The sequence below is a fragment of the Alligator mississippiensis genome, chromosome 3 (assembly GCF_030867095.1).
Source record: "Alligator mississippiensis isolate rAllMis1 chromosome 3, rAllMis1, whole genome shotgun sequence".
Classification (NCBI taxonomy): Eukaryota; Metazoa; Chordata; order Crocodylia; family Alligatoridae; genus Alligator; species Alligator mississippiensis.
In genome coordinates, this window is record NC_081826.1 from 299,662,612 (window position 1) to 299,687,886 (window position 25,275).

At 46.5% G+C, this 25,275-nt stretch overlaps 2 protein-coding genes across 6 annotated transcripts in view; one reads left to right on the forward strand and one right to left on the reverse strand.

Moving 5' to 3' along the window:
- Positions 1-18,842, reverse strand: part of FAM219A (family with sequence similarity 219 member A) — a 126,822-nt gene extending 107,980 nt beyond the window's left edge. Inside the window, exon 1 of one of the 2 annotated variants that reach the window (XM_006269952.4) lies at positions 18,571-18,842. In XM_006269952.4, the coding sequence (XP_006270014.1) occupies positions 18,571-18,630 (60 nt within the window). In that variant the 5' untranslated portion in view covers positions 18,631-18,842. The remainder of the gene's footprint in view (positions 1-18,570) is intronic. The other variant, XM_006269951.4, reaches the window with a different exon arrangement.
- A 98-nt stretch (positions 18,843-18,940) lies between these two features.
- DNAI1 (dynein axonemal intermediate chain 1) overlaps positions 18,941-25,275 on the forward strand; it is a 214,096-nt gene continuing 207,761 nt past the window's right edge. The window contains exon 1 of one of the 4 annotated variants that reach the window (XM_019480027.2): positions 18,941-19,090. In XM_019480027.2, the coding sequence (XP_019335572.1) occupies positions 19,058-19,090 (33 nt within the window). In that variant the 5' untranslated portion in view covers positions 18,941-19,057. Of the gene's footprint in view, positions 19,091-20,131; positions 20,266-22,526; positions 22,684-25,275 lie in introns of those variants that run through there. The other 3 variants (XM_019480028.2, XM_059725327.1, XM_019480026.2) reach the window with 3 other exon arrangements.

Sequence of the window (25,275 nt, forward strand, 5' to 3'; positions counted from 1 at the left end):
TACAGCAAAACAGTTTTGCAAAAGCAGCTGAAAATTCAACTATGACCTGCAGAGGAAAAAAATAGGGTTCATGTCAGGGATTTTTTTTCCCCCTTAACTTTTTCTCGCTTCCCTTTGCATTAGCAATTTAGGTCTTGTTTTTCCAAGATAGCTGTAAACAAGACAGAAAATGGGGAGAAATTACATGACAGATACCAAGAACTGAAACCCGAACAAAGGGAGCAGAGTCTCTTTTAGGTACATGGTTTGAAGGTTCTTCTGATGCCCAAGTCAAACTCCTGCCAAACATTTTGGAAGAACTTAAAAAAAAATAAAAAAAAGAAGCAAAAAAAAAAGCAAGCACCTGTCACCCTCTATAGTAAAGGCTGACATGCCTACCTCAGTACTGTTCTCCAAGACGGCACCATTAAGTCTCAATTTAACATAAAGACCAAGGATAAGTTTTAAAAAGCCTTTCAGTCATTTAAAAGATAAGCTCCAATTAAACACACAAGCTTTGCCTTTCTCCAATAAAAACCCAGCTTTCTAACTTGAACTCCCTCCATCCTGAAAGGTGCTCAGTGCAGGTGCAGCATGCTGCTTCATTCAGAGCCGCAGCAATCTTTAAACCACTACACGCAGCAGACCAGCAGTAACAGAAGGTCAAGGTCAAAGTGTCCCTTGTAGGTCATGCTGACAATGGACAGTCAATAGCCAAGTGGTAGCCGTTACTTGCCACGTAACCCGCAGCCCACTTTGAAAAAAAACCTGAGCCATTGAACCTGACAAATTGTATTGCAAGAGGTAGCTAGCCAAGCTAGCCTGAAGTCAGGCAGAAGGCAGGTTGGATTTGCACCTTATAGACTAACTAAATCAGAGAAATATGGAATAAACTTTTGTGAGCCCAACTTCACTTCATCAGATGCTGTCAAATGGTATTGCACGATCTGCAAACAGGCTAAAGGGGTGCCATTTCCATTTGTGCAATATTGACTTCAGAGAACTATTTGGAGACAATTTTGACACAAGGTCAAATGACTAAAACCCCTAGACATATTTTAGCAGTTACCCCATGACAAAAGTACAGGAAAAGGCTACTGCAGCTATCTAAAAAAAAAATCTAAAACCCTTCATTTTAAATTAAGATGTATCAAATTTCCCAGACTGGTAATTATTTAAACAGCCTTTACCTATTAGTTGAATTCAGAAAACAATTATAAAAAAAAAAAAAAAAAAAAACACATTGCCTTTCAACCTTGAAAAACTAAAGGATTTATTTTTCAGTTCAATTTTGAAAGCCATTCCGTATCTACTAAGAGCAAATTCTTCGGTCTCTGCTAAACCTATACAGATAAAGACAGCCTCCCATGCCACCAGCAGAGAAGTAAAATCCCAGAAAGGGTCTAATATGCGTCAAATGTTACTCCAAACCTGACCTTAATAGGACAGTCTTGGCAGTGGCTCCGAGCTTCCCTGCTTTCTAACATGAAATCCTTATCACCAATGGAACTAATTGCTAAAGAACCTGCCAGCAGACTTCACATATATTCAAATTCCATTAACATCACAGGGAATTACTGGCTGTTTATATCATATACTGTACAGAAAGAAAGGAACAATGGTCAAAATCCAACTGCCCCAGTTGGGAGGGGAGAAGTTAGACACTGTTCATTTGCAAATCCTTATTTAAGAGAAACTGAAGCTAAGAGGCTTCAGGTTGGGAAGCCGATGAGAAAAATATAGTGCTTTACAGGGTTTCAAAGCCACCCCCTCCCCCTTTTTGTTTTGTTTAAAAAAAAATATAGGGCGTGTTCTTCTTTAAGGCTACCTGCTCATAAAACAAAGGCTGACACCTGGATTAAATGCACTGCTCACAAGCTGATTAAGCAGGCTTGACAGGGCTTTGCATCTTTAAGACAAACTGTGGCCCTACAAAAGACCTGCTTCCAGTTGGCTGCTTGGCTAGTTTGAGAAGTCTGGAAACTTCATTCGGAACACTCCTACTTGTTGTGGGGGAGCAGCCTAGGACATTAGACTAAGGATACATATTTCACTTTAAAACTTGAAGGAGACTTTGGTTGACAATGTTCTGAAATGCCCCTTCTTCACACTGCAATCCAAGACCAAGTCAAGTTGGCCGTCTGGTTGGAGTGCCTTTCAGGATGGGTATGCCTTTCACTGACGGGCTTTCTTGCATGCAGCCCCTGGCTTCTTTACTATTCACTCCATCCAGGAAGAGCACACACCAACTACAGATGCTTCCTCAGCTTGACAAAGGGCATTTGTACCCAAACGCTTGCACAGAAGAATTTTTCCAACTATCTGAGTTGGTCTAATAAAAGATAGCAGATTTACCCAAAGAACCTTGTCTGCCTATGTCATTAGACCAACACGGCTACAACCTACACCCCTTTCAGGATAGGAGAGATTTTAGAAATCTTCCTCAAAAGGAAGAGGAGTTTGACAAATGCATGAGCTTGGAGACACTCTTGCATTTATAGGAGGTGTCATAAAAAGAGGGAAAGAGACTAGGGAGTCCCCTAGGTTTTTCCCCATCCTCATTCTTAAAGTGGGTAGAAAGGAAATGGTTGGAAAAGTTGGAAACAAAAGTTGTGATAGGACAGTGATACTTTTCTTGGTTTTAACAAACAACCAGTCTTGGTGACTTTAAATCCAAGATTTCTCTGCAATTTAGTTTAAAGCAGTGTATCTCAACTGGTGGGAATGTCCCACTGGTGGGACTCGAAGGTCATGTAAGGGTTTTTTGACAAAATGGTTGGTGGGACGCAAGGTGCAAAAGGTTGAGAACCGCTGGTCTAAAGCACAGCAGCCGTAGCTACGAACTGTTCCAAAGTCAGGGGTCACCACCTGAATTTAACCCGGCAATACAAAGGCTGAAGGTCCCAATGCACCAGACACTTCAGCCCCTCCACTGCAGTTATGGGAACTCCTCCCCTCCCCTTTCCTGAAATCATGAATAATGCAACATGTATACTCTCTATTGGTCACGGTACTAATAATGCTAGCTGAAGTACTATAGGTTCTCTCTCTTTTGAGCTGGACCGTGTTTGCTACAGTTCACTCCAAGCTGTCATGACTCCATAGTTAATGGTGACTACCTGTGGGGCTTGTGCCAGTCAGGACTGAGCATCACTGGCTTAACCAAAGCGGATTCAGTTATTCATTTTTACTGACATGGTGCCCAGAGGCCTCCCTTCCATCCTGATCCCCCATTGCACTAGGCTAAATAAAAGCTACAGAGAGCAAGACCCTGCCCCAGCATGCTTACAATACAGCTTAGTGATGGCTCTGGGGATTTTCCCACACTCTACCCCAGTAGCATTTCTGGAAGGGTCCCTATTTGCTTTTCACGACACAGCAACAGTCTGAACAGGCAGCCTCACTGCAGCAAAAGCCTTTGCCAAAAGAGGTCCAAGCTCAGTAAGAAAGAATTAGTAAGAGCTTGCCTAGTCCAGTTACACACTTCAATTAGCATGGAACAAGAGTGAACAAAGACAAAGTTTCCTAGTCCATGGGAGCGGTAATAGCATTTAGACCAGTTTTCATCCATAGACCTAAGGCCAGGGCTGACAACAGCAAAAGGCTGTTTGTGATGGCTATACCAAGAAACCCTCTCAGCCTAGATGGGGCTTACACTGGCAAAAGCACTTTTTGTCAGTATAGCTTATGCTGGTTCAGCGAGTGACATGTGAGAGCCCAACAAAAGTACATTTTGTGCTAGTATAAGGATGTCTATACTAGAGCTTTTACTGTTACAGGAGAAAAATCAGGCTCCTAATTCAGTACTGCTATACCAGCAAACATTCCCAGTGTAGACCTTGTCTCAGTACTTTCCAGGGCTAGGTAAAAGCACTCAACATCTTATACAGATGGGGAAAATTGGCGGTACAGATAATCCAAGGTCACAAAATAAGTACACAGAGCTAGAAACAGACCCCAGGTTGGCCTCTCTCTGGTTTTATTGACATTATTTCCATTTCACATGCAGGCTGCTCAACATTTTCTCTGCATCTAGTAATTATTTGACAAAAAGCCATTCGCTTGCTCTAATGCATCTTTAATTCATATGCCTCCCTTCTGTTAACTTAAAGTGCACACAACCACCTTTGCCGATCAAATGGTAAACACAACAGATTCAGCACCTCAAAGTCAGAGCCTAAGCATGTGCTGTCCCTTATAGCTTAACCTGGAGTCACGAACACTGCACACTTCTGCACAGTTTTTCACTGGTTTGATGTTCAGGTGAAATGGAGGAAAACTGAACACACAAGTGAATCTTCCCCCCCTTTTCCAATTCAAAGATTTAGATTCTAGTCTTGAAAATTATTTTTACAAGTTCATGGCCACAAAACCTCAGATGTCAGTGCCCGGTAATATACTTAATGGTAGGCAAAACCACCCTTCGACAGAAAGGGAGAGGCTTTGTGTCTATTAGAAGTAGCCAAGTGATGCAAGTAAAGCACCCTCCAATATCCCAGATAAACTCTTTAGATCAGAAATATTTGCATTCATACCCGGACCAGCTCTCATGGAGCCTCTGCCTCTCTGGTCAGACCCAATGGAGGAGTTAAGAAACTGCTTTCACAGTTTCCAAGATGCCGCCTTGCCCTGCCCTGCCTTTTCCCCGACTGCACTTTCTGAAATTGTTTGCCATGGAAACAGCCAGCATGGAACAGGTTACCCACAGATGTTGTAGACTCTCCATCCTTGGAGGTTTTTAGGACCCAGATAGACAAAGCCTTGGCTGGGATGATGAAGTTGGGGCTGGTCCTGCTTGGAGCAGGTTGAACTAGATGTGACCTCCTGAGGCCCCTTCTAACTCTCATTTTCTTTGATCCTATGAATTGCAGAGCAGTTAAGGCATCTTCCTTCAGGAGGAGAAGGGAAGGTGCAGGGGCAGCATTAAATTGCTGTGGCTCTGCTTCCCCCTTCCCACTCAAATTTATGAACCTGTGGGAAGTCCTTTTCCTTGCACATAAAGCACACCCCAATTTTCCCCAGCTGGTTTGGGAGGAAAAGGTGCAGGATGTATGCAGGAAAATAGGGTAACAGGTTCATCTCTCTCCCCATGATGGACAGCACCCTGCTGAATCACTCAGCATCGCTCCGCACATGCTACCTCCTGAACTGGAAGCACTATAACTACAGTCACATGGCGATAGCCCGGGGCAACAAGTTCTGCCAAGAAGTCATGCGACCTTCCAATTCTTTGCATTTCCAGGCAGTCCTTTCCCATGCATTATGTGGTCTATGAACCACAGATTTGGAATAACAACTTTGAAACAGCAAAGCATCAGGAGTTGAGCTACAGCGTGGGAATGCACACTACCTCCTCAGGAAGCATCAGTCTCAGTGTTTTGGAGACTTGCACCTCACGATTCTCAGTTTCCCAAAGGAGTTCAGAGAAGTGGTTTTGTTCTTGCTCCCTTCCAGACACACTGCACATTGATTCTCTCTCTGTCCTTGCTGTGCCACCATTTTAAGCCAGAATTTGCTGGACACCAAGCTGCTTCTACACCATCATCCATGTGAAAGTCTTTGCTCAGTGTTTGATTCAGTATCATTTGTATTCTATGGATGTGGAGCTAATGAGCACTATGGGGTCTTAGTCCTGCCCTGCCTGGATGCTGGCTTCCAGGACTGCGTTGACTTTTTGTCATGTGCGGTGACATGTCAGGATCTGGGAATTTACCCCACCTCAAAGGTCACCCCATCTTAGCCTCATCTGCAATCATCGTGTCCTAAAGCCAGCTACTCCAACAGGGAACTCCTAATCACGCTAAATGCTTTGGGAATGTTGTCCTTCCAAAGGGATTCATGTTGAAAGACCACCTCGGCATTCGGACCCCAAGCCAGGTCTGCACCAGAAGTGTTTTGCTGGTGTAGCACAAAGATATTCCATGCATGTTACAGCCCTGGTCTACACCATAATGCTTCACTGGCAAAAAACAGAGTATGTCCAAAGCAAGCAGTGCACTGCTGGGAGAAAACCTTGCCCATTCTGCAGGGAGCTACCTCACCCTTTTTGCGCAGAGTAAAGCATCTGCCATTGGCAGGTAGAAGCAAAGGGATCCCACCACCACCGGGGAACTGCAGCAGCCCCATCAGCAACTGGGACCTTTTTAAAGGTCTGTGGCGGACATGGACACTGCAGTGGAGCAAAGCGTGGCCACCAGAAGCATGGGGACATACACACGCTGACAGCTGGGTACTGAAAAATGCTGTCTGCTGCCAGAGGCAGGTGAGCATAGACAAGGCCTAATATTCCCTTTGCACAACTTGAGCCAAACAACCCATGCCAGTCAAGCACGGGTTTGCTGGTTCAACTGCACTGACACTAGAGACTTTTTCAAGTCCAGCTCTGCCAGTGGAGGATCTAACAGACAGAGCTGGGCTCTGAAAAACATCTACTGCAGACTCAGAAGTGTAGTCCTTTTAATCTTGGGCTAGTCCACAAAGACTGAAGAATCACTTGCTTGCACTGCTTGTGGATGAGCAAGACCTGGTTAAAATGCAATGAGAGGGCATTTCATTTGAACTCCATGACAAGACCTGCTTGACAAGGCTCTACAATGCTGTCTGTGGTTAGAAACATTCCCATTTGGTGTGGACAGTCTGTTAATTGTCAATACAAACCAACACAGAGCAGATGCATTCTTAATTTCTCAGCTAGCTCTCTATCCAGACAACACATGAATTTCTGGGCTCTACAGATTTTAGAAGCCACCAGCAACTCTCCCTCTATTAGCTCAAGCTTTTCTTCCATAGAAGACCCTGAAGCAAGTTCCTAAACAAAGCGGCCGTACCAGTGATCAATGCTTAGCAATCAAACTCACTACAACCAGCTATTTCAGTACTAAGCTGTTTGCACCCTTACTCGTATTGACCGGTGCAAATGAAAAATCCATTCATACAAGCAGACTGCTGGCCATGTTCAAAATGTGTTTCTAATGGAGTCCAGAGAGACTGGAACTTGTCTTGTTGGCTATTAAATCTTTCATAAGGAAGTAGAACAAAAGTTGAGCTGTGTGAGGAACCAAGTATTTGGTCAGCATTGCTGGGTTGTGTGCATTTTGCTCAGCCTTTCACCGTTTTGCACTACCACCACCACTGCTGAGGAAGACAGAAGAGAGCCAGCAGTTAAAGGTTCTGAAATACCGTATCTTTTCAGAGCCACAAACAGCATATTTCATGGCACCAGAACATGGCTTCATAAGCAGCAGAGCTCCTTTGTAGTGGGGGTTTTACAGGAAGCTTAAGGAGGAATTCAAAACTGGAAGCTCAACCAGCCTGGGTGCGTGGGTGGGCAGGTAAGCCAACAGAAGCAGACTCATGTGCTCTTACCTCCCTTCCCACCCGGCATCCCCTCTCAAATCTTACATGCTGGCAAGACTGTTACAGAACAGAGTTGGCTGGCATTAGAGGAAGTGTTTCCAGCAGAGCCATGTTAGTTTGGAGTATGAAAGCCATGTTCCACTCTGCCAAATCATTGAAGTCTATAGTGTATAGTTATACTAGAAAGTGTCCTTTGGACTATATGGCTTAAACCAGGACCCGGGACAGAATAAGCTCTTTAGAGAGGACTCATACGAGTATCAACGATGCTTTTGCTAGCGAGGGTCACCCTAGAGTAGAGTTACTAAGTATAAGCAAGGCCATGGTGACACTGCTGGATAGCAGCAGTTTTCCAGGTTCAAACACCTGAGGGAGAGGGGAACTAGCAGAACTGACTTTTTACTTTAAGCAAATGAGCACACAAAGCAGATGTGCGCTGTTCTAGCGTTACACTCTGTAGCACTGGGAATGAGGATGAAAGGATGCCTTGGTCAGGGTCACAAAATCCAATGCACTTCTTGATGTCGCAGGGAAGCAGAGGTGGACCTAGTACACCGGCACGTGATTGATGGCAACAAATGAGACAATTCGTTAGGAAGCAAGGATCAGGAGAGGCCAGCAGCAGACCTCACCTGATCCCACAGGCTCTGCCAAAGGCTGCAGCAAGCTCAACAAGAAGCCAATAACCAGTCTACTTGCTGTTACTATGAGGCAATGTGGTGCCTGATGTCAGAAGGATTTGTGCTGACCTAGGACAAGAATCGGCAACCCTTCTCTCAGCTGAAAAGAGCCAGACTCTAACTAGGCAGATAAGGTTCCTTGAGTGAATTTGATCTCTTTTATTAGACCAACCCAAATGGTTGGAGAATGGTTATTAAGCAAGCTTTTGGGTTCAAAAACCCTTCGTCAGGCTAAGAAAGTTTCAGCAGTTGGTGTGTGCTCTTCCTGGCGTTTTCTATTTTCAGTGGATTTTTATACTCTAGTGCCTAACATGCACTCATGTATATCCTGCACGATACTGTAAAATGCAGAGAGCTGTCACTGGTCCAACTCGGGTATTGTGCTACGATTAAGCGCACACACACAATATCTACCAGATTTACTAAAATGAACTCCGAAGAGACCAAAAGGTTAATCTGTTCTAACTAACAAACCCCAGGTAGAGGGATGCTATTAGAGCATGGAGCCAGGCAGTCACAGACAAGACACTGCCCATAAACTGGGGTAATGGTTACACCTGTTTGATTTGTACACGGTCACACCTACAGCTTGGGGTATGCAATTGAAAATGGAGATTTAGAAAACCCAGTCCTACTTCAACACTGTGTGTAACTTCATGGCACATGCTGGCAAAGTCTCTCGAACAACTGAGCAAACTTTCCAAACCTTCCCTAGAAAGCATACAAGGAGAAACTCAAACAGCTAAGCTGCAGGGCATTCCCAGCTACTTCAGCACAATGCATGTACTCTCAAAGGCATGCTCTAGTGAGCCACAGTGCTGGGACGTGCTAATCGTACCACCAGCCAAGGCCAACAATTATTTTCTGGGGCATAACCTACACAAGTCTTGTTGGAATAGTTAAGCTACTCAGAAATATAATTTCTTTTTCCACCCCTGACTGCTTTTGCTCCCAAAAACCTGGCAGCAGATAGTCAGAATGGCAAAACTTATTCTGCTTGGGGACCTAGTTTAAGCATCACTAGCAGAAGTTCAGCAGCATAAAGCCACATGCCCACTAGGGAATTTGGCCACGCTGCTCTATCAGTGGGCCTTGTTAAGTGTAGAGAAGGACTCCTACCATTTTTCCATCTATAGAATAAGAAAAGGCTCTCAGAGGGCGCAGTAAGGAATCTGAATTTTAAGTGCCCCATGTCAGATATGGCCATTGCACTCTGTACCTTATTTAAAAGGCACCATTTTTCTTTTAGGCAAATTATGAACTGATGTCCTATGAGCCGACCATGGATGCACACCCTAGTCATGCAGACAATCCCCTGGAGATGCTGCTGAGAATCAAAAGGAAATTTCTACCTGCAGCGTTCACTGCTCTCATGGCTGAGGCAGAAGAGCAAACGCTTGGGTTTTATTGCATTCCCCAAACTGGATGCTCATCCAGTAAAAGGATTACACTGTAAAAAAGACTGAAGGAAGAATAATGGCCATGTGGACCAAACAGAGTTACCTGCAAGTTGTCAAAAGGTTTATTAGCTGCTGGTGGCACATTACTAAGATGCCAATTGCACAGCGGTAGGAGCTGTCCCTTAGGGACCTTGCATTTGAAATGACCAGATTCTGAAGAGAAAGGATGAATGCACAAGATAAATGAGGGAAAACAGCACAAGATAAATGAGGGAATCCCCACCTACTCTGTATCTTTTCATGCACCTCCATGAATTGGGAGCATAACTTCAGTACTGATATGGTGACAATCTCTTTATGAAGATGAATATATTCAACTCAAATCTGGTGAGAGATGAAGGAAGAGGAGTCATTTAATAGAAGCAGAGAAACTGAAAAACAATCCCTCCAGTGTCCTGGAAAGGCTGGCAGAACCGGGTGCAAAATCCTTATTTTGATTCCCAGTCCCGTGTATTAGTCAAGTGGCTCCCTTAAACAAGGTTAGCGAACAAGTATCCCTTATTGCTTAATCCCTTCACAGCACAAGACAATGCAACAGGGTCCTTTGTCTGTTCAAAACCCACAACTTCAATCTTCAAATCACTTACTAGAACTGAATGGTGTGAAATCTTAAATTAGTTTAATTAGTTGCTGAAGCAAGGAAGACTACACACAATTTACTACCCAACTGTTTCAATAGGCGGCCTACTTTAAAAGTAAACTTTAATTTAAAAGCTAGATGGAAGTTTTCCCCAGAGTCTAATGAAAACAAGCAAAATATGGAAAGCACACTTTAGTGCCCAAGAACAGAAAAGTATTTCCATTCCAGAATGGATTAGAATAGCTCTGGACTGTGACTGTGGCCAAGGAGGCAGCACCAGTGTTTTGTTTCATGAGTTATGGCACAGGTTCCAATAAAAGAGAGAAGACAAATTGCCAGTGTTTTCAAATCTCTTCTGAAATGGAAAGGAAAGACTGCTAAAAATTTAGAAAACTAAGCCCCATTTTATTTTGTGCCAAGTTTGCATGTAGCTGAAGACCTGACCTCTGAGCTTCTTCCAGCAGCTGGGAAGAGAAAGGAATAGGTAGGTGCATACAAGGTCATTAAGGTATGGAAATAAGACATTTCAGTAACCCAAGGAGTAGTCAGACAGTAAGAACCAATACAGACCCTTCCTCCTCGCTGCGGACATGGGTGGAGAATTTGTCTTGGGCAGATATTTTGCTATAAGCTGCTACTGAGCTTTCCTCTGGGTCAGAGCACACCAGCCTGCAGCTTCACTGCTGGGATGTGGTCTCGGAAGGATGACCTCAAACTTATCTAGCTCGATCAGCGGTTAAAGTCAAGAGGCTCCAGCAAATATGGACCTTACTGACCCATACTTGCTAGAAAATGGGTCTGGCCGTTCTGCAGAATGCAAACCGAGAAGCACCGAACAATGGCTTTCAGATAGCTCTGCATCACAAGGCCCAACTACATCAGCCCAGCCTGGACGTGGAAGGCAAAGATAGACCCACACCTACAAAAATCTATCCCTGGAACAAGTATATTTGCCAGTGAATTTTTAGGTTTATTAGGAGAGTCATCCTGCTTTAGGTATAATAGGCAATAAAACAGGCTTAAGTACTCGCATCCAATTGTAATAATTGACAATGACAACCTGTAGAGCACCATAGCAGATGCCTATGGCAGCGTACATCAGTTAGGACAATTACTCTCCAGACATGCCACCTGTCTCCCCTCTCCAAATGCACATTCAGTGGAGGAGACTGCCTCTCTAACCCCCTTAACTTCTATAAACATTTTGAGATAACAGACAAGAGACTTTGCAGACACTATTTGTATTTTCAAAATATAAAGGACCCTGAAAGAGCACAGACATGTCAGAAACACCTGAGCAAACCTAAGAAATAGACAGTTCAATAGATTAGATTAAATTCAGAATTGACCAAATGAGGCCATACAGTTGGAAGGAGGAGACTAAGAAGTCCCAGCATGTTGCTGCAGTTGTAAAATAACTATAATTTGTTTGGATATGAAAGGGTCTTGAACAAGCTTTAAAAATAGATTCTCCTTTAAAGAAGAAAAATGTGGGAAACCGTGGCTTTTCCCTTGCAGGCTGGCAGAGCTCCAGCCTGCAAAGGGCTGTTTGGGGCCTGCACCTCACACCCACCCCCTGCCCCACACACTGGGGGGCTGGGTCAGGACTGGCCACTGATGTTTACAAATGGGTCCTGGTACAAAAAAGGGTTGAGAACCACTGGACTCAATGACCTCCTGAGGTCCCTTCCAAGTTCCAACCCTCGTTTTCCATGGAGAGACTGTAACCAGAAGATTCAGTATTTGATAGGGGATTGTGGGATTAGATTTTACTTCCTCCAACTGAAAGCACACCAAAGCATGTTATGAAAGAGTTAGTGGTAAACTGCTTTAGGTAGAACCTGAACTGCTCAACAATTTGAATGCCCATTATGTCAAACCTCAATTTTAAAGGACCATTACAAACATGCAGACACCTTGAGGATGGAGGACAGGTGGTCACCAGTCATCAATTCAGAGGAAGATAGGAATTTCTAGTTAAATGCATGAAAGCAAACCCCAAGTCCCTAGTGAGAAGCACTTAATGCCACAACTGGCCAAGAGTCTTCCTCTCCATCACTTTGAACATGTAGAACCATGCCATAGTATCGAGACATGCTGGATGGCTTGCTTTCAAAGAAAGGGCTGGATATTTTTAGAGAGATGTGTTAAACAGAAGAGGAGGGGGAAAAGGCACTCTTGAAGGGGAACATAGTAGCTTTTCCCTACCCTTCCCCCCAAACAGTTCCTCATCTCTCTGTCTGAAAGATTCAAAGGGATGCCATGTTCCTGTTGTGCACATGTGTTTAAAGTTTAGTATGCTGGCTGTTGGGCACCTTCCCCTCCATCTCTTCACTGCAGTAACTCCTTCCTGAGCTGAAGTTCCTGCTACCTGTACCTGGCTTTAGTTATGAACTAAACTCTAGTTTGCATTAGTATTCTGCAGTTATCCTCTCATAATGCATGCTTATAGAGAAGGTCAAGTGGAGTTAAGAGTCTGCACAACACCTGCAGCACTCCTGCAAACGGACTGAAAGGGGGAGAGAACAGTTGTCCATGATCTTGGCTTTACATCACTAAGTTAGAGGGATGGGCCCTGAGATCTTGTAGGGCAAGATGGCCTGAATGCAGCTAGTGGGCCCCATGCTACTCAGTTCTACAACTTCTCTCCAACCCCAAACCAACTTCATCACTGAGGAATGTCACATTCCAGCAGGCAATACCCTCTCTCGATCAGAGCACCAAGAGCTGTGCCAGTTCTCTCCACTGTTTTATTTGCTACGTGCAGTTCTCATGCTTCTGTAAAGTTGCTGATGAAGCTCCTGGCTGGGCAGGGTCTGGCCATCCCAATCACATGTTCAGTAGTGAGCAAAACTAGCATTTAAAAACTTGCCTCCATGTGAATGCAAGTTATTTCAGAAAAAAGCCACCATCAGGTTTTCTATCTTATCCTATCTCGGTAATTACAGCACCTGTTACTGTCAAACCAGGTAGTCAAAGGGCATGAGGCTACAGTCCCCCACAGACAGGGGATCAATAGGCCTCGGTATCATTTGGATTTTTGCAAAGGCTGCAGACAACTTTCTAAGAACAGTCATATTTAAGCTTTTAACTACTGCACCACCCTCCTAATTTCAATGCTGCCCAGATCAGCAGGCCAACAGACTGTCAAGTTAGGTGGAGGGGTTGTTTTTTTTGGCTGATCTTTGGCACTCATCCAGGAGCTCAATATGAAGACATCGGAAGTCAAGCATACTGAAGTTGCCTTCTCAAGCCAGCAAACTTTCAAAAAAAGTCTAGACATTAGCATGCTAGTCAAGATCTCTATAGTATGGAGGAGTAGTTGTAATAGATTTCAAAGGGAGTCAAGATGCAGACATTTTTACACTATTGTCTTTATATTCTCTCTAGGAACTGGCCACAGCCAGAGGCAGATCCTGTAATCATTACTTCTCACATGACCCAAGAAGGGAAAATATCTATGCCCTGAAATGCATGCTTTAGTGAATTTGAACTAAAACAGTCCAAGCAAAAAGCCTGCCAGAAGGGAAGCAAGTCACCAGGAGGAAGGGGCGGTGTTGTGTAAAGCCTGGAATACAAGAACAAAGAGCCCTAGGTTATAATCAGTCATAGTTAAATCACCAATAATACATATAGAAGAAACAGGGTCAGAAGTGTTAACTGAGACATTTTCACATTCATTTTAAAAGCAGAAGGTGATCGGCATGGAAGTTCCAACTGAAATGAAGGCTTAAACTCTGACTTGTCTGCTTTGCTGGCAGCAGATATAAAACCCTGGGAAGCAACAGCCCACCAGTTCAAGATGAGAAGACATCCCAGAAGTTTGGTACTAGTTGTTAAAGCAAGTACAGTTTCTCCCCTACAGCACTGTATTCACCAATGGATGCATAGTGTATTCAACAAAAGAATCTGGGTCACTACTCATTCCTGCCCGTTTCATTTTCACCTGAATTACTGCACCAACCAGATGGCAACTCACTTATTTCTACACAGTCGCCTGTGGAGACCGAACAGCCAGATGGTACAACAAAGGTATTTTGCTATAACACACTGTTCTCTTTACTTTGGTCTCATGCCCACTGCTAAGAGATATATATTCATCAATATATATAGCAACTCTTAAGAATAGGAAACATTCCTGGACATGTAATTCTTGGGCTGAGATCCAAAATCATCATACTTAAGTTGGTCCTAACTTGCAAATGAACAAGGATGAGACAAATATTTCTCAAGAGCTGAAAGTGAACAGGCAAGACACTAAGAGCCACACTACGACATCAATTGGAATGAGGCCCATAATATGATCAAGAGTTATTGGCACTTGGTACCTGAAGAACACCTTCCATTCAAAAGCCGGTCTAACTTTATCCCAACTACATAGCTGGTCCAATAAAAGGTATCAACCTAAGAAATCCTTGCCTCACACCGTTCAGTGGTCATTTCTGGGCTATATGCGGAGTCAAGAGAGTCTCAGCCTGGTTCTTTCTGGACAGATGTCCCCAAAACGGAGCCACCACAAAATACTTCCATCTCCAGGGCTGTCATAGGATCAGACACAGAGCAGGGACATCCTGGCTCCTCCAATGCAGTGCAGGTAACCAGGTCTTGATTCTGGTTGCAAAGATAGGCTAGTCTTAAAGCCAGTGAGCTGCTGGCTAAACGGCTTACAGTACTGCAAAATGGAATTTTCTTTTTTAAAAAAAAATTACAACCCAGGAATCATAGGACTGAAAAGTGCACATACCTGATCAGAGACCAATTCAAACACAGAAGAACCTAACCAACAGGTACATACAAGGGTAATGCTAGGGTGACAAACTCAGGCTACACCTCAGTTGCTGGGAAGCCTAACAGGATGCTGTCCCTGTAATCTGCTCCCTGGCTCTAGCTTCTTGATCAGGTACTGACTGATCAAGTGCAAGACATTATAAGCCATCACTGACCTCAAGATGCTGCCATACCAGATTGCAGCTAGTCCTGCAGTATCTTATTTCTGGCAATGGCCAGTACCAGCTGCCTCAAGAGGGTGTGTGATATGTGGCCATCCATCCCATATACAAGGTCTCATTATGATCTTTAATAGGTGATTAGTTTAAATTCTGAAGCATGATGTTTCTTATGCCTTTCAAATGCTACTAAGACTTATCCAGAATTATAATAACCATAATATCCATCCAACCTCTTTGTGAAACTTGCTAAATTCTTTACTGCAACTTGGGTTCCTGAAAAGCAGGAGAAACAGACCATCTTCTTTCCAACTGAGGAACTCCGTAGCTGCTTTGGTGTCTCCACTTCTCTCCTTTGTCCTAACTCCTCTGTTTAGAGTTAGGCTACCCTTTCCAATCTCAGATAGCTCTAATGTATTCTTCCAATATGGCTTATCCCAAATTTATAACAACTTTGTTCACTACTATGCACAACAATGTGCTATACCAGCCCTGTCAGTTCCATTTTGCTCCATTTGGCAAATGAAGCAGGAGTAGAACTGCCTGCAGGCTTCACATGGCAGGATTACATTGGTTCACACTTCCTTTACAACTATAAGGGCTAGAACTTTCCTTCATTAAAAAACTGTAAATTTCAAGGGCCCTGTACCACCATCCAATTGGTGAGGAAGCATTTGTCCTGACACCCATGGCCAGCAAAAATTGGCATGAGGATCTGAAGGAAGTTTGTTATTTCAATATGTTCACCAAGCAATTTTATTCTCTTAAGCTTTGAAGACGCTAGAGGCAATAAGAAATTCAGAAGCACAGTGCCGTCTCCAGTCGTGAATAAGGAAGGCTGCAGCACTACAGATTTGAGTGCTGAACATCTTCAATGCTAACATGGACCTGCCAATACTCCACCACCTATCGTTGTTAAAGAGCTTTGCAGCAGCACTTCACAAAGCCCCTTTTTGCCTCCTCCCAGATGTTTCATAGTGATCTCTCATACAGTCAGATCCTGGAGACAGCCTTCATTTACCCTGGATGCCAGAGGAAATCAAAGTATGGGGAGAGCTGGTTTACTAGCAAGGCTTCACTGTAATACTGAAGCAAAGCTTATTCCTGTATTTCAATGATTCCTAGAGCTCCAACAGCATGCATAAAGCACCTCCCTGGAAAAAATGAAGCAGAATCAATGAGGCAGGTAGCCTGCTTCCATCTGGAAGTGTGGGTTCTTCTAGCCAGGTAATAGGGTAAGCCTTAAGTGTTTAGCAGCATACTGCAGGAGAGCAAGCAAGCCAGCCAGCCTTGCTTATCAGAAGGCAGAAGGATGAAAGAAGGTATGGGTTTTGGACTGGTTAGTGAGAGAGATCAACTATTGCTAAAACCAGACACTGTCCTTACTACCTTCCATTTCAGAAAGCAGCAAAGCCCTAGCTAATTCTGCTTTTACATCTAAAACAGACACCATGTTGTAGTAGCTTGCATTCCTCTATAAACCCCGCCTTGGGTTTCTTACTGTACTGTAGCCATCACTTCAGCTATCTGTGTTTGCATAATTAAACTCAATTGATGAGATATGCAGTAAGAAAAAATAATTAAAAAAACCAACCAAACTAAAACTTTTCCACTCCCCGGTGCCACAGAAATGCCATGCAGATGGTTAAAAAAACCCCAGTTTGTGTCGAGTTACTTGATATAAATAATGGTTCTTTGCACATGACCTGCATTCTCCATGCAAACAAGTGCTTGAGCAGCTCTAAATAGAGATTGACTGTTATAAAATGTAATATGGAGCATCACCTGCAGCTTCACAGTGCCATCTCTATGCACAAATACTGAGACACGGTCCTCTCAGCATTTCATCCTGCATTGACTCTAGAGGCTCGCAAGGCGGACCATTAACTAACAAAGATAGTCACGTTGGGCTGTCTATTTCCATTTTCTATAAGGATCTCACAGGACAACAAAGATGCATTATTTTTCATCACACTTGATAGCTGTTGCTGCCGTGGGATTGACACAATCATGAGCAAGAGGGAAGGAAAAACGGGCCAAAAAAAATCTACTCTCTGCTGATGGGGTCCTTGCTATGAAGCTCTGGGGCCTTCCGTTCCCACCGCCCCGCTGCTGTTCCCGCAGTTCTTCAATCACAGCTTAATTCAAGCAGCGCTTCCACCCCATCCCTCCTCCCACCACCACTGGCAAACTAAATACAGCAAAACTATTGCCTGCACAGCTGGGTTCCTCGCCGTCAGATGCACACGGCTTTTAAGAGACACTCACACGTCTCAAAGGGAGAACGACACAAAGATGCGGTGCCAACCAAGCCCCTCCACGTAGGAGGAGACTCACTGCCTCTTGCCTACGGGCAGGCCGTCAGAGATACCACTAACTACAGCTGGGCACAGGCTGCAATTTGCAACCTGGTAACATAAAACACCGTCAGGGCTGATACCCAACACAAACACGGCAGGGTCAGAGAGGATCAGGGGGTCCCAGGGACCGACCGGGCTCTGGGTCTGCACACGTTGTGCCACGTGGCGGGTCTTCAATCATCCACGGAAACACGTCCCGGAGTCACATCAGAGAAACGGGCCTGGAAGGGACCGCAGAGGTCACATCTAGGCAGGGTCGGCCGGTGAAAACCAGCCCAGACGTAATCCCAACGCTCATCTCGACCGGACGGGAGACTCGGCCCTGGCCCGGCTCCGGGGAGAGCAGGGCGGCTGCGGCAGGCACAGCTCCAAAGGTCCCAGCACCAGGCAGGGGAAGGCAACCCCCCCAGTCCGACCGGGGGGTCCCTTCCTGCCCCAGCGCAGCCTGGGCTGACCCTGCGTGGGTGAGGGGAGACACCCTCCCGCCAGGACCCCGCGGTCCGTGCTGCCGGAGCATGGGCACAGCACCCCCCGCGAGCCCTGCGGTCACCCCCATGATGTCCCCCCCTCCCTCAAGCCCCGTGGTCACCCCCCATGATGTCCCCCCCTTCCCCCGCAAACCCCACGGTCACCCCCATGATGTCCCCCCCCCAACGAGCCCCATCGTCACCCCCATCACGTACCCCCCGCGAGCCCCACTGTCACCCCCATCACGTACCCCCCGCGAGCCCCACTGTCACCCCCATGATGTCCCCCCCCTTCCCACGCGAGCCCCTCGGTCACCCCCATGATGTCCCCCCCCCAAGAGCCCCTCAGTCACCCCCATCACGTACCCCGCCCCCGCAAGCCCCACTGTCACCCCCATGATATCCCCCCCACGAGCCCCTCAGTCACCCCCATGATGTCCCCCTCACAAGCCCCTCGGTCACCCCCATGATGTAATCCCCCCCCGCGAGCCCCTCGGTTAATACATGACGCAACCCCCTCCCCAACAAGCCCCACGGTCATCCCCATGACGTAACCCCCTCCCCCCCGCGAGCTGCACCGTTGTGTCCGTTAATCCGTTACGGTGACGTAATCCCATCCCCCCCCCCGCCCCGACAAAGGGATGACATCATGGCGGGGTGCGTATCCCGGGGCAACCCCCCGTCAGCACCGGGGGTGGGGGAGAGGGGAGGAGAAGGGGGGACCCGCCCGCCCGCCCCTCACCAGCGGCTGCATCTCGGCGCGCACGGCGGGCACCTGGAACCGGTCTATCTCCTCCATCATGGTGCCGGCGGGCTGGGCGGGGAGCGGGCGCCTCAGGCGGGCAGGGACTCGCCCGCCGCCGCCCCGCGCTGCTGCTGCCTCATCCCCGCGCCGCCGGGGTGACTCAGCCGCTCCGCTTCCGGGTCCGGCGCCGCGCCCCGCCCCTGCGCTGCATCATTCATGAGGGGGCGGGGCAAACCGAGCGACTCCCCGGCCGGCGCTCAGGCCCCACCCCCCTGCTGCATCATTCATGAGGGGCGGGGCAAACGGGGCGAGTCACCTACTGGCGCGCAGGCTCCACTCCCGGGCAAGACCACGTCTCTTCTGGAGGTCGGGATGTACCATTGGCTTCCCCGGAGGGGGGGGGCCGTGAGGGACTTCCGGTCCGTTGCCATGGAGGCGGCATCAACTTCCGGGAGCGGCGGCTGAGCCGGGGGCCGTTGCTGACATGCCGGCCAAGGTGCGCGACAAGCGCCTGCAGGTAAGGGCCGGGGGGCGGGGCGTCCACCCCCGCCACTCCACGTCACCGCCTGGTGGGGCGTGACGTTACTGCTCGGGAGAGTGACGTCACAGGGCTGGTCCCTCCATTGGATGTCTACCTCGTGACGTTTCCCCCTCACATCACACCAGTGCCTCCCTCTGCTCGGGTTATGTACCCCTCTGGGCGGCTGCATCACCGTGCCGTGGCATGACGTCACCGTGCCACGGTGTGACATCATAGCTCGGCTCGCTTACCTCTTAAAGGGGCAGCTGGGATCCTGATTGCGCCGGGTCGTCACGTAGCGACTTCGCGTGGGCGTGGTGTCGCAGCATAGTCTGAGCATCGTGTTTCCTGTCACACCAACACGCCTGCATCTATTTCATCACCGGCCCGTAAAGAGATATTACGACTTGGCATCACTATAGTTTCTAAATAAACATGAAGAACATAAGAATTACCGTCCGGAGTCGGACCACGGGTCCGTCCGGCCTCGCTCGTGCTCTGAGCGTGTCAAATAGCAGGTGCTTTAAGAGGAGGAGTATCACAAACCGGTCGTGGAGAATGACCCATCCCTGCCCTGTCTTCCCCGTCTCCAGCAGGACACGTCCTTATCGGTGTGGCCAGGGCGGCCCAGATCATATGTTGTGACCCATGCACGTGGGCTGCTTGGGGTCCCGTCAACTTCAGTGAGGCTTTGTACACGCATGTGTCGCAGTTCAGGATCAAAACCTGAGTCAGGCTCTCTTTCCTCTTCTCAGACCGTCAAAATATTGTAATAGTTGATGTTAAAATCCTGCAAGTGAGCTTGAAGGACAAACAGTTTTCACTCAGATTACAAATGCCCTGCCCCCCTTCATAGCAAGATTGTATTTTATACGTTCGATCTTACAAGTTGCAGTATCTAAATTGTGGATCTAAACTTTTGATCCACGTCCCATTAAATGAAACACTCCTGGCACGTCATAAAAAGGGAAAAATATTTGCTGACGAAGGCACAGAAAGCTTAGGAAGGAAAACTAGCAACGATAACAGCAACACAGTCAATATAGGCTTGCAGAGTGATCCTGCAAACTGCTCATCTTCTGCATCTCCCGTTGAAGTTAATGAAAGGTGAAGGCATGCAGCCCTGCACGGAGCTGAGTAGTTTAACTTCAAAGTTAGCTGAAGATATGGAGGTGAGTTAGCACTTCTCCTTGGGCTACGCGCGCTGCTTGTTTGTTCTTGTCTTTAGCAACATTGGCTCCCATCAGTTATTGAGGCTCTGTCACACAAGACCTTCTGCAATTTGTTGCACATCACTGGTCTGGTTTCAGGAGTTTGGCATCGCTACATTCGTAAATCTTCTGACCGTCCTTCTCCAAGATGTAGAAAAAAAAATTCCAGCTTCTCTGATTACATTTCAGGCGGCAGCTGTTGCTACGATGATTGTTTTTACACCATTGCCACCCAGCAGTTATAATATATGACTTCAAACCAGACAGAAAATTATCTAGGGAGTAGCCAGAGATACTGTTTCCCTTGAATAGTAAGTAAGATAATACTCCAAGGTGAGGAGAGATGGTAGAGTGCAGCCTTTATTATGTGCCAGTGATGTGTTCAGTATTGTACCGGGCACAAACGAGAGCCAAACTAGGTTCTGCCTGCCTGAATCTACATTCTGCTTTGAGGGCAAAGACAACCCTATCCTGAGAAACTTGTTTTCTAAAGTCCTGGTTTTTCACTTAACTCATTGAGCCCACCCAGAACTGTGTGGCCTTCATTAGATATTTTGCAAGCAAAAGAATCTGTTTACATGCAGTGTGTTGCAGACCAGGGTTTACATATCAGCACCTGCGTCATTGAAATTGCTAGGAGTTTTACTGCTGATTTCTCCCTATTCGGATTGCAGGAGAGTGAGCTTTGGCCTATGGAGAACAAAAACGCTGTCTTTGCAATGGAGGAGAGAGGTAACAGAGCCTCAAAAACAACATATTACCAAGTGAAAGAACAGGGATAGGAGTGAAGGCCAGAAGTTCAGCCTAAGGCTGCCCATTGGGAATAGTGATCAGAGAAGCTGGAGCAGTGCACATCGCTCCGTGAAGTAATCCAGGGAGGCAGTGGATGTTGCCCAGAGGAATTCTCTTGACACATCTGAGATAAGGAAGAAGCAGAAGGATGACCCATAATCACAGAAAACCTCTGCTGATCTTCCTCTTTCTGATTTGTTGTATGGCCATCATGGCCAGTGCCAGGAGATCTTGTGATAGTGTTTGCCCATAAATGGAGGGTTTGCGAATTACTTAATGCAGCCAGAATCTGAGCAGGAACCTGGTATCCTCTACACAAATGTATGCCAAGATTTTTATCTTGCCAAAAAAAGGCAAGTGGCAGCAGACTCCATGATACCACAGTGGTGCCATGCTCATGGCTTCATTGAGGAGTCATCAGCTTATGCTGTTTTGGTGAGTTGCAGAATTGGGGTGGAGTAAAGACTGGCCTGCCATTGGCCCTTGCTTCAAGGGTACTAAAGGGACATGACGGTGAGGAGATGAGCCTGGAAAGATATTACTGAGACATGATTTGAGTAGGTGCGGCTGGATGGCAATGCACCGATTGGGTGTTGCACTGGAGGTGACCAGTGCTTGCAGGGCAGGGACCTAATGACAAACCCCCCAGGACCAGGGCACAAAGATAGGCAGAGAAGAGCCTTTTGCATGATGATGAGAGGGAGATGCAGGGGGTAGGCAACCCTGAGCACTGAGCAAGGGCCATGAGGTCCATGCAGACCTGATGACACAAGTCCACACGCTCTTTGATTCTGGTAACCGGTGGCACACCACATGAGCCTCTACCCCCTGCACAGCACACTTACTTCATTGTGTATGGAGAAGAGGAACTTCCTGGATAACAGAGTACTTATCTCTGACATTTCCGATGCACTCAATATTAAGAGCAGGTCCCAAAGGGCTCTATTATCCAGAAATTCATAACTTGAGATCACCCTCAGTACCAGATAATGGGGATGTTTATGCTAAAGTTATGAAAATAATTAATAATCATACTGTGAATAATTCAAAATCCCTTTAAAACTCAGGCTGGCTCTGACAACGATCCCTTCCTTTCATTTTTACAGGTGCAGTTTCTGTGTTTTCAATCATTGCTAGCACTTTTGTTATGCTAATAAATATTGTCATTACTTTCACTCTTTTGAAGTGCAAAGTCTCCGATCCATATGTTGTTTGAAAAGTCTCAGAAATGTGCTGCAGTAACAGCCATTTTATCTTGGGGTTCTTGAGATCTCGCAAACCGCCGAAGTTCCTTCTCCGGCTTTTATGCCGTCTCAGGTAACCTTCAGCAGAATTACTTCCTTGTAAATCACCACAGCCTGCGTGATAGACTTTCCTGTTTATGCCTCCTGCCTGCCAGTTTTGATGGCCCTGCTGTGGGGGCTCAGGTTATCGGCTCCAGAGGACAGACATAGGTGCCTGGCTCAAGTCCAGCCTATGTCAGTTGTGAGCAGGGACGTGATGTCTGTGCCTGAACAGAGCTTCCTGCAGGCTCAGGACCCACACTTGCCCCTTGCTGATGCCTGGTGGCGCATGAGAAATGAGTTGGTGAGTCAAGGGCTAGTGGGTTTCTCTTGAAAACGTGTATCAAAGGTCCTGAGTCTCTAATCCCCCTTGCGCCCCTCCTTTCTCTGCCAAGTGTCAATGCAGAAAGCGCAGCTGGCTGCAGTGCTGCCTCCTCGCGCTGTGTCTTGTTTCCATCTGCTGCCTCCCTGTGGCTTTCCCTCATCCTGCGCATCCACTGCCGTCCCTTTGCTCCACATCTCTCCAGACCTCCCTCATTTCTCCTGAGCTCCACTTTTTCTCCATCTCCCCTCAACCCCTCAACTTGTTCTTCTCCTCTCATAGCCAGGCTTTCTTTCTGGGCCCATCGCCCTGGCTCAGAAAGTTGCCCGGTCATTGTCAGGTTCCCCTCTTCGCTCCTGTCAGTCCCAGTCCCACCCTCATATCCAACATCTGCTCCATCTTCAAATGGCTTTTGATCATTTCTTCTCTCTGCTTCTCCAGATGGCTGTTACCTACCATCCCTCTGGCCCCATCATGCCTCTCCCTTCTCTGACTTTGATGCACAATTGCTCTCTGACCTCTCATCCTGGCGACTTGAGCCTTTGTGTCAGTGTCCAGCCTGATCCTACTGCTTTACTCTCCTTGTCCTTCTCTTTGGGTCTCCATCTGTGAATGGATGGACCCCTCCAATTCCTCGGATTGAACTGCTATTCCTGTAGCTGATTTGCCCTCAGGTATGTACACAGTGGGTTTCAAGGTGATCCATTTGACTTAATTGGAGTCAAAGGTGCCTGTGACCCATTTTCCTTGTATCTGTGTGCTCATGAATAGATTTATAAGGCGTTCAACATGTATTAAACAATTGTGTGTGGCTAAGTCATTGTGCTCTTGATGCATCTGTGTTAATAAAAAAGCAATAATATTCTTTGTGCTTTCATAACATCCTTCATCTCAAAGTGCCCAGCAGGCAATCAAGTCTCGCAGCATTCCTGTGAGGTACAGTAAGTAATAATGGACCCATTCTGGAGGTGGGAGTGGGAAAGCACAGAAGGTTAGTGCTGATATTTTCACCCCCAGCTCAAAATGAAGTTAATGGGAGTATCAGGCACTCTGTTAAATCAGGCCCCAAATGGTTTGAGCAAAGCAACTAATTGTGAGGTTCTTGGAAAAACTGGTCTTATGCAACTTCCTTCTGGACCTGTGCTAAGTCAGTGGCAGGACTGGGAATAGAGAACCCAGGGGGTCTCTAACAAGTGGCCAACAACACATGGGTTCAGAAAATTGATTTTAAAAAGTCCAACAGAAGATGTTGCTCGCCGATGAGTGGCATTAAGGTGAGTAAAGTATTAGCAGAGACAGGGTTACAACTTCAGCGCATCTAGAATACTCTGCTTTGTGGCTTTAGCATCGTACGGCCTTTCCTTCATGATGAAATGAACCCTGGGCAGATAAATCCTCATGCAGGTGAAGCCGGGTTTAACCACAGTTCCTGAACCAGTGCAGGGTGCATCGTCTCTTTGTTTGCACCTACATCTCCACTGAGTTCAAACCCAGTTCAGCTGCATGTGTCGGCTCTCAATGTCAGCAGCGGGTCATTTTCCCACTGTAAGAAAGGCTTATTGGTTTGAACAGCAAGATGTTTCTCATTAACCTAGGCACATGGGCTTGTGCTTGTTGCCATATAAGTGATTCCCTTTTCTATCCAAGGAACTTGTCAAAGAGAAACACAGAAGGCTTTCCATAAAACGCAAGCAACAGCCAAGCAGATTTTATTTTCCTAGAAGGAGAGGTTTGCAAAGGTGCCTGTTGGCATTAAGTATGTACTAAACCATTCTTGTAAACCGAACACTTAGTTTAATGTTTCTCAGTGAGCAGATTAATAAACTTGTTGGCAAATTGCTGTTAAAATGGCATCCCTGGCGTGTGTAAATTGATGTTGGCTTCAGGGAAAGCCAGAAGTTATTTTGCTTCCATGTAACATTAGTGTGCTCATTGTACCAAGCAGCTGTTTACTATGGAGGCTGCTAACATTCAAACCAGGACTAAGAAGCTAGCAGGAAACAACTAGATTGCTTTGCTGAAATGTCAGCTCTCAATGCCTCTAACTGACGGCCCTGCCTCCCCACAGAAGTCTACAAGCCACTTTGTTCATCTGTTTTGTCAAATTATATGCTAACCTTTGTGCCCTCCTTCCCGGGAAGCAGGAGTGATCATGCCTGCGTGCTGGAAGATAAAGTAAACTTAGCAGGCGCGTTGTGATTGCTAAATCCTGTCATCTCATTGTCTTGTGCTTGAGATTTAGTGAGGGGAGTAGGAAGGGAGCAGGGATGGTTTATAGTGGTCTCCGAGTAAGGCTGGGGCTGTTGTCATCTGGTGACAGGTGTTTTATTAGTTTGTAATTGGGTTCTAAGCGCTGGGGAAGCTCGTTTAAAGCTTGATCAACCAGCTTCTCCCCTCCCTCTGAGGTCTGTGGTAGTTCAGGCTGGACCTGCAGCCCAGGCAGTCCAGGCCACTTTGCTTAGATTTCATTTTACAACTAAAGGCGATCAGGACTTGCAGTAGAGATGATATCTTTTATTAGACCAACAAGATTTTTGCACAAAAAAATCTTTAATTGCAAGCTTTTAGGCACAA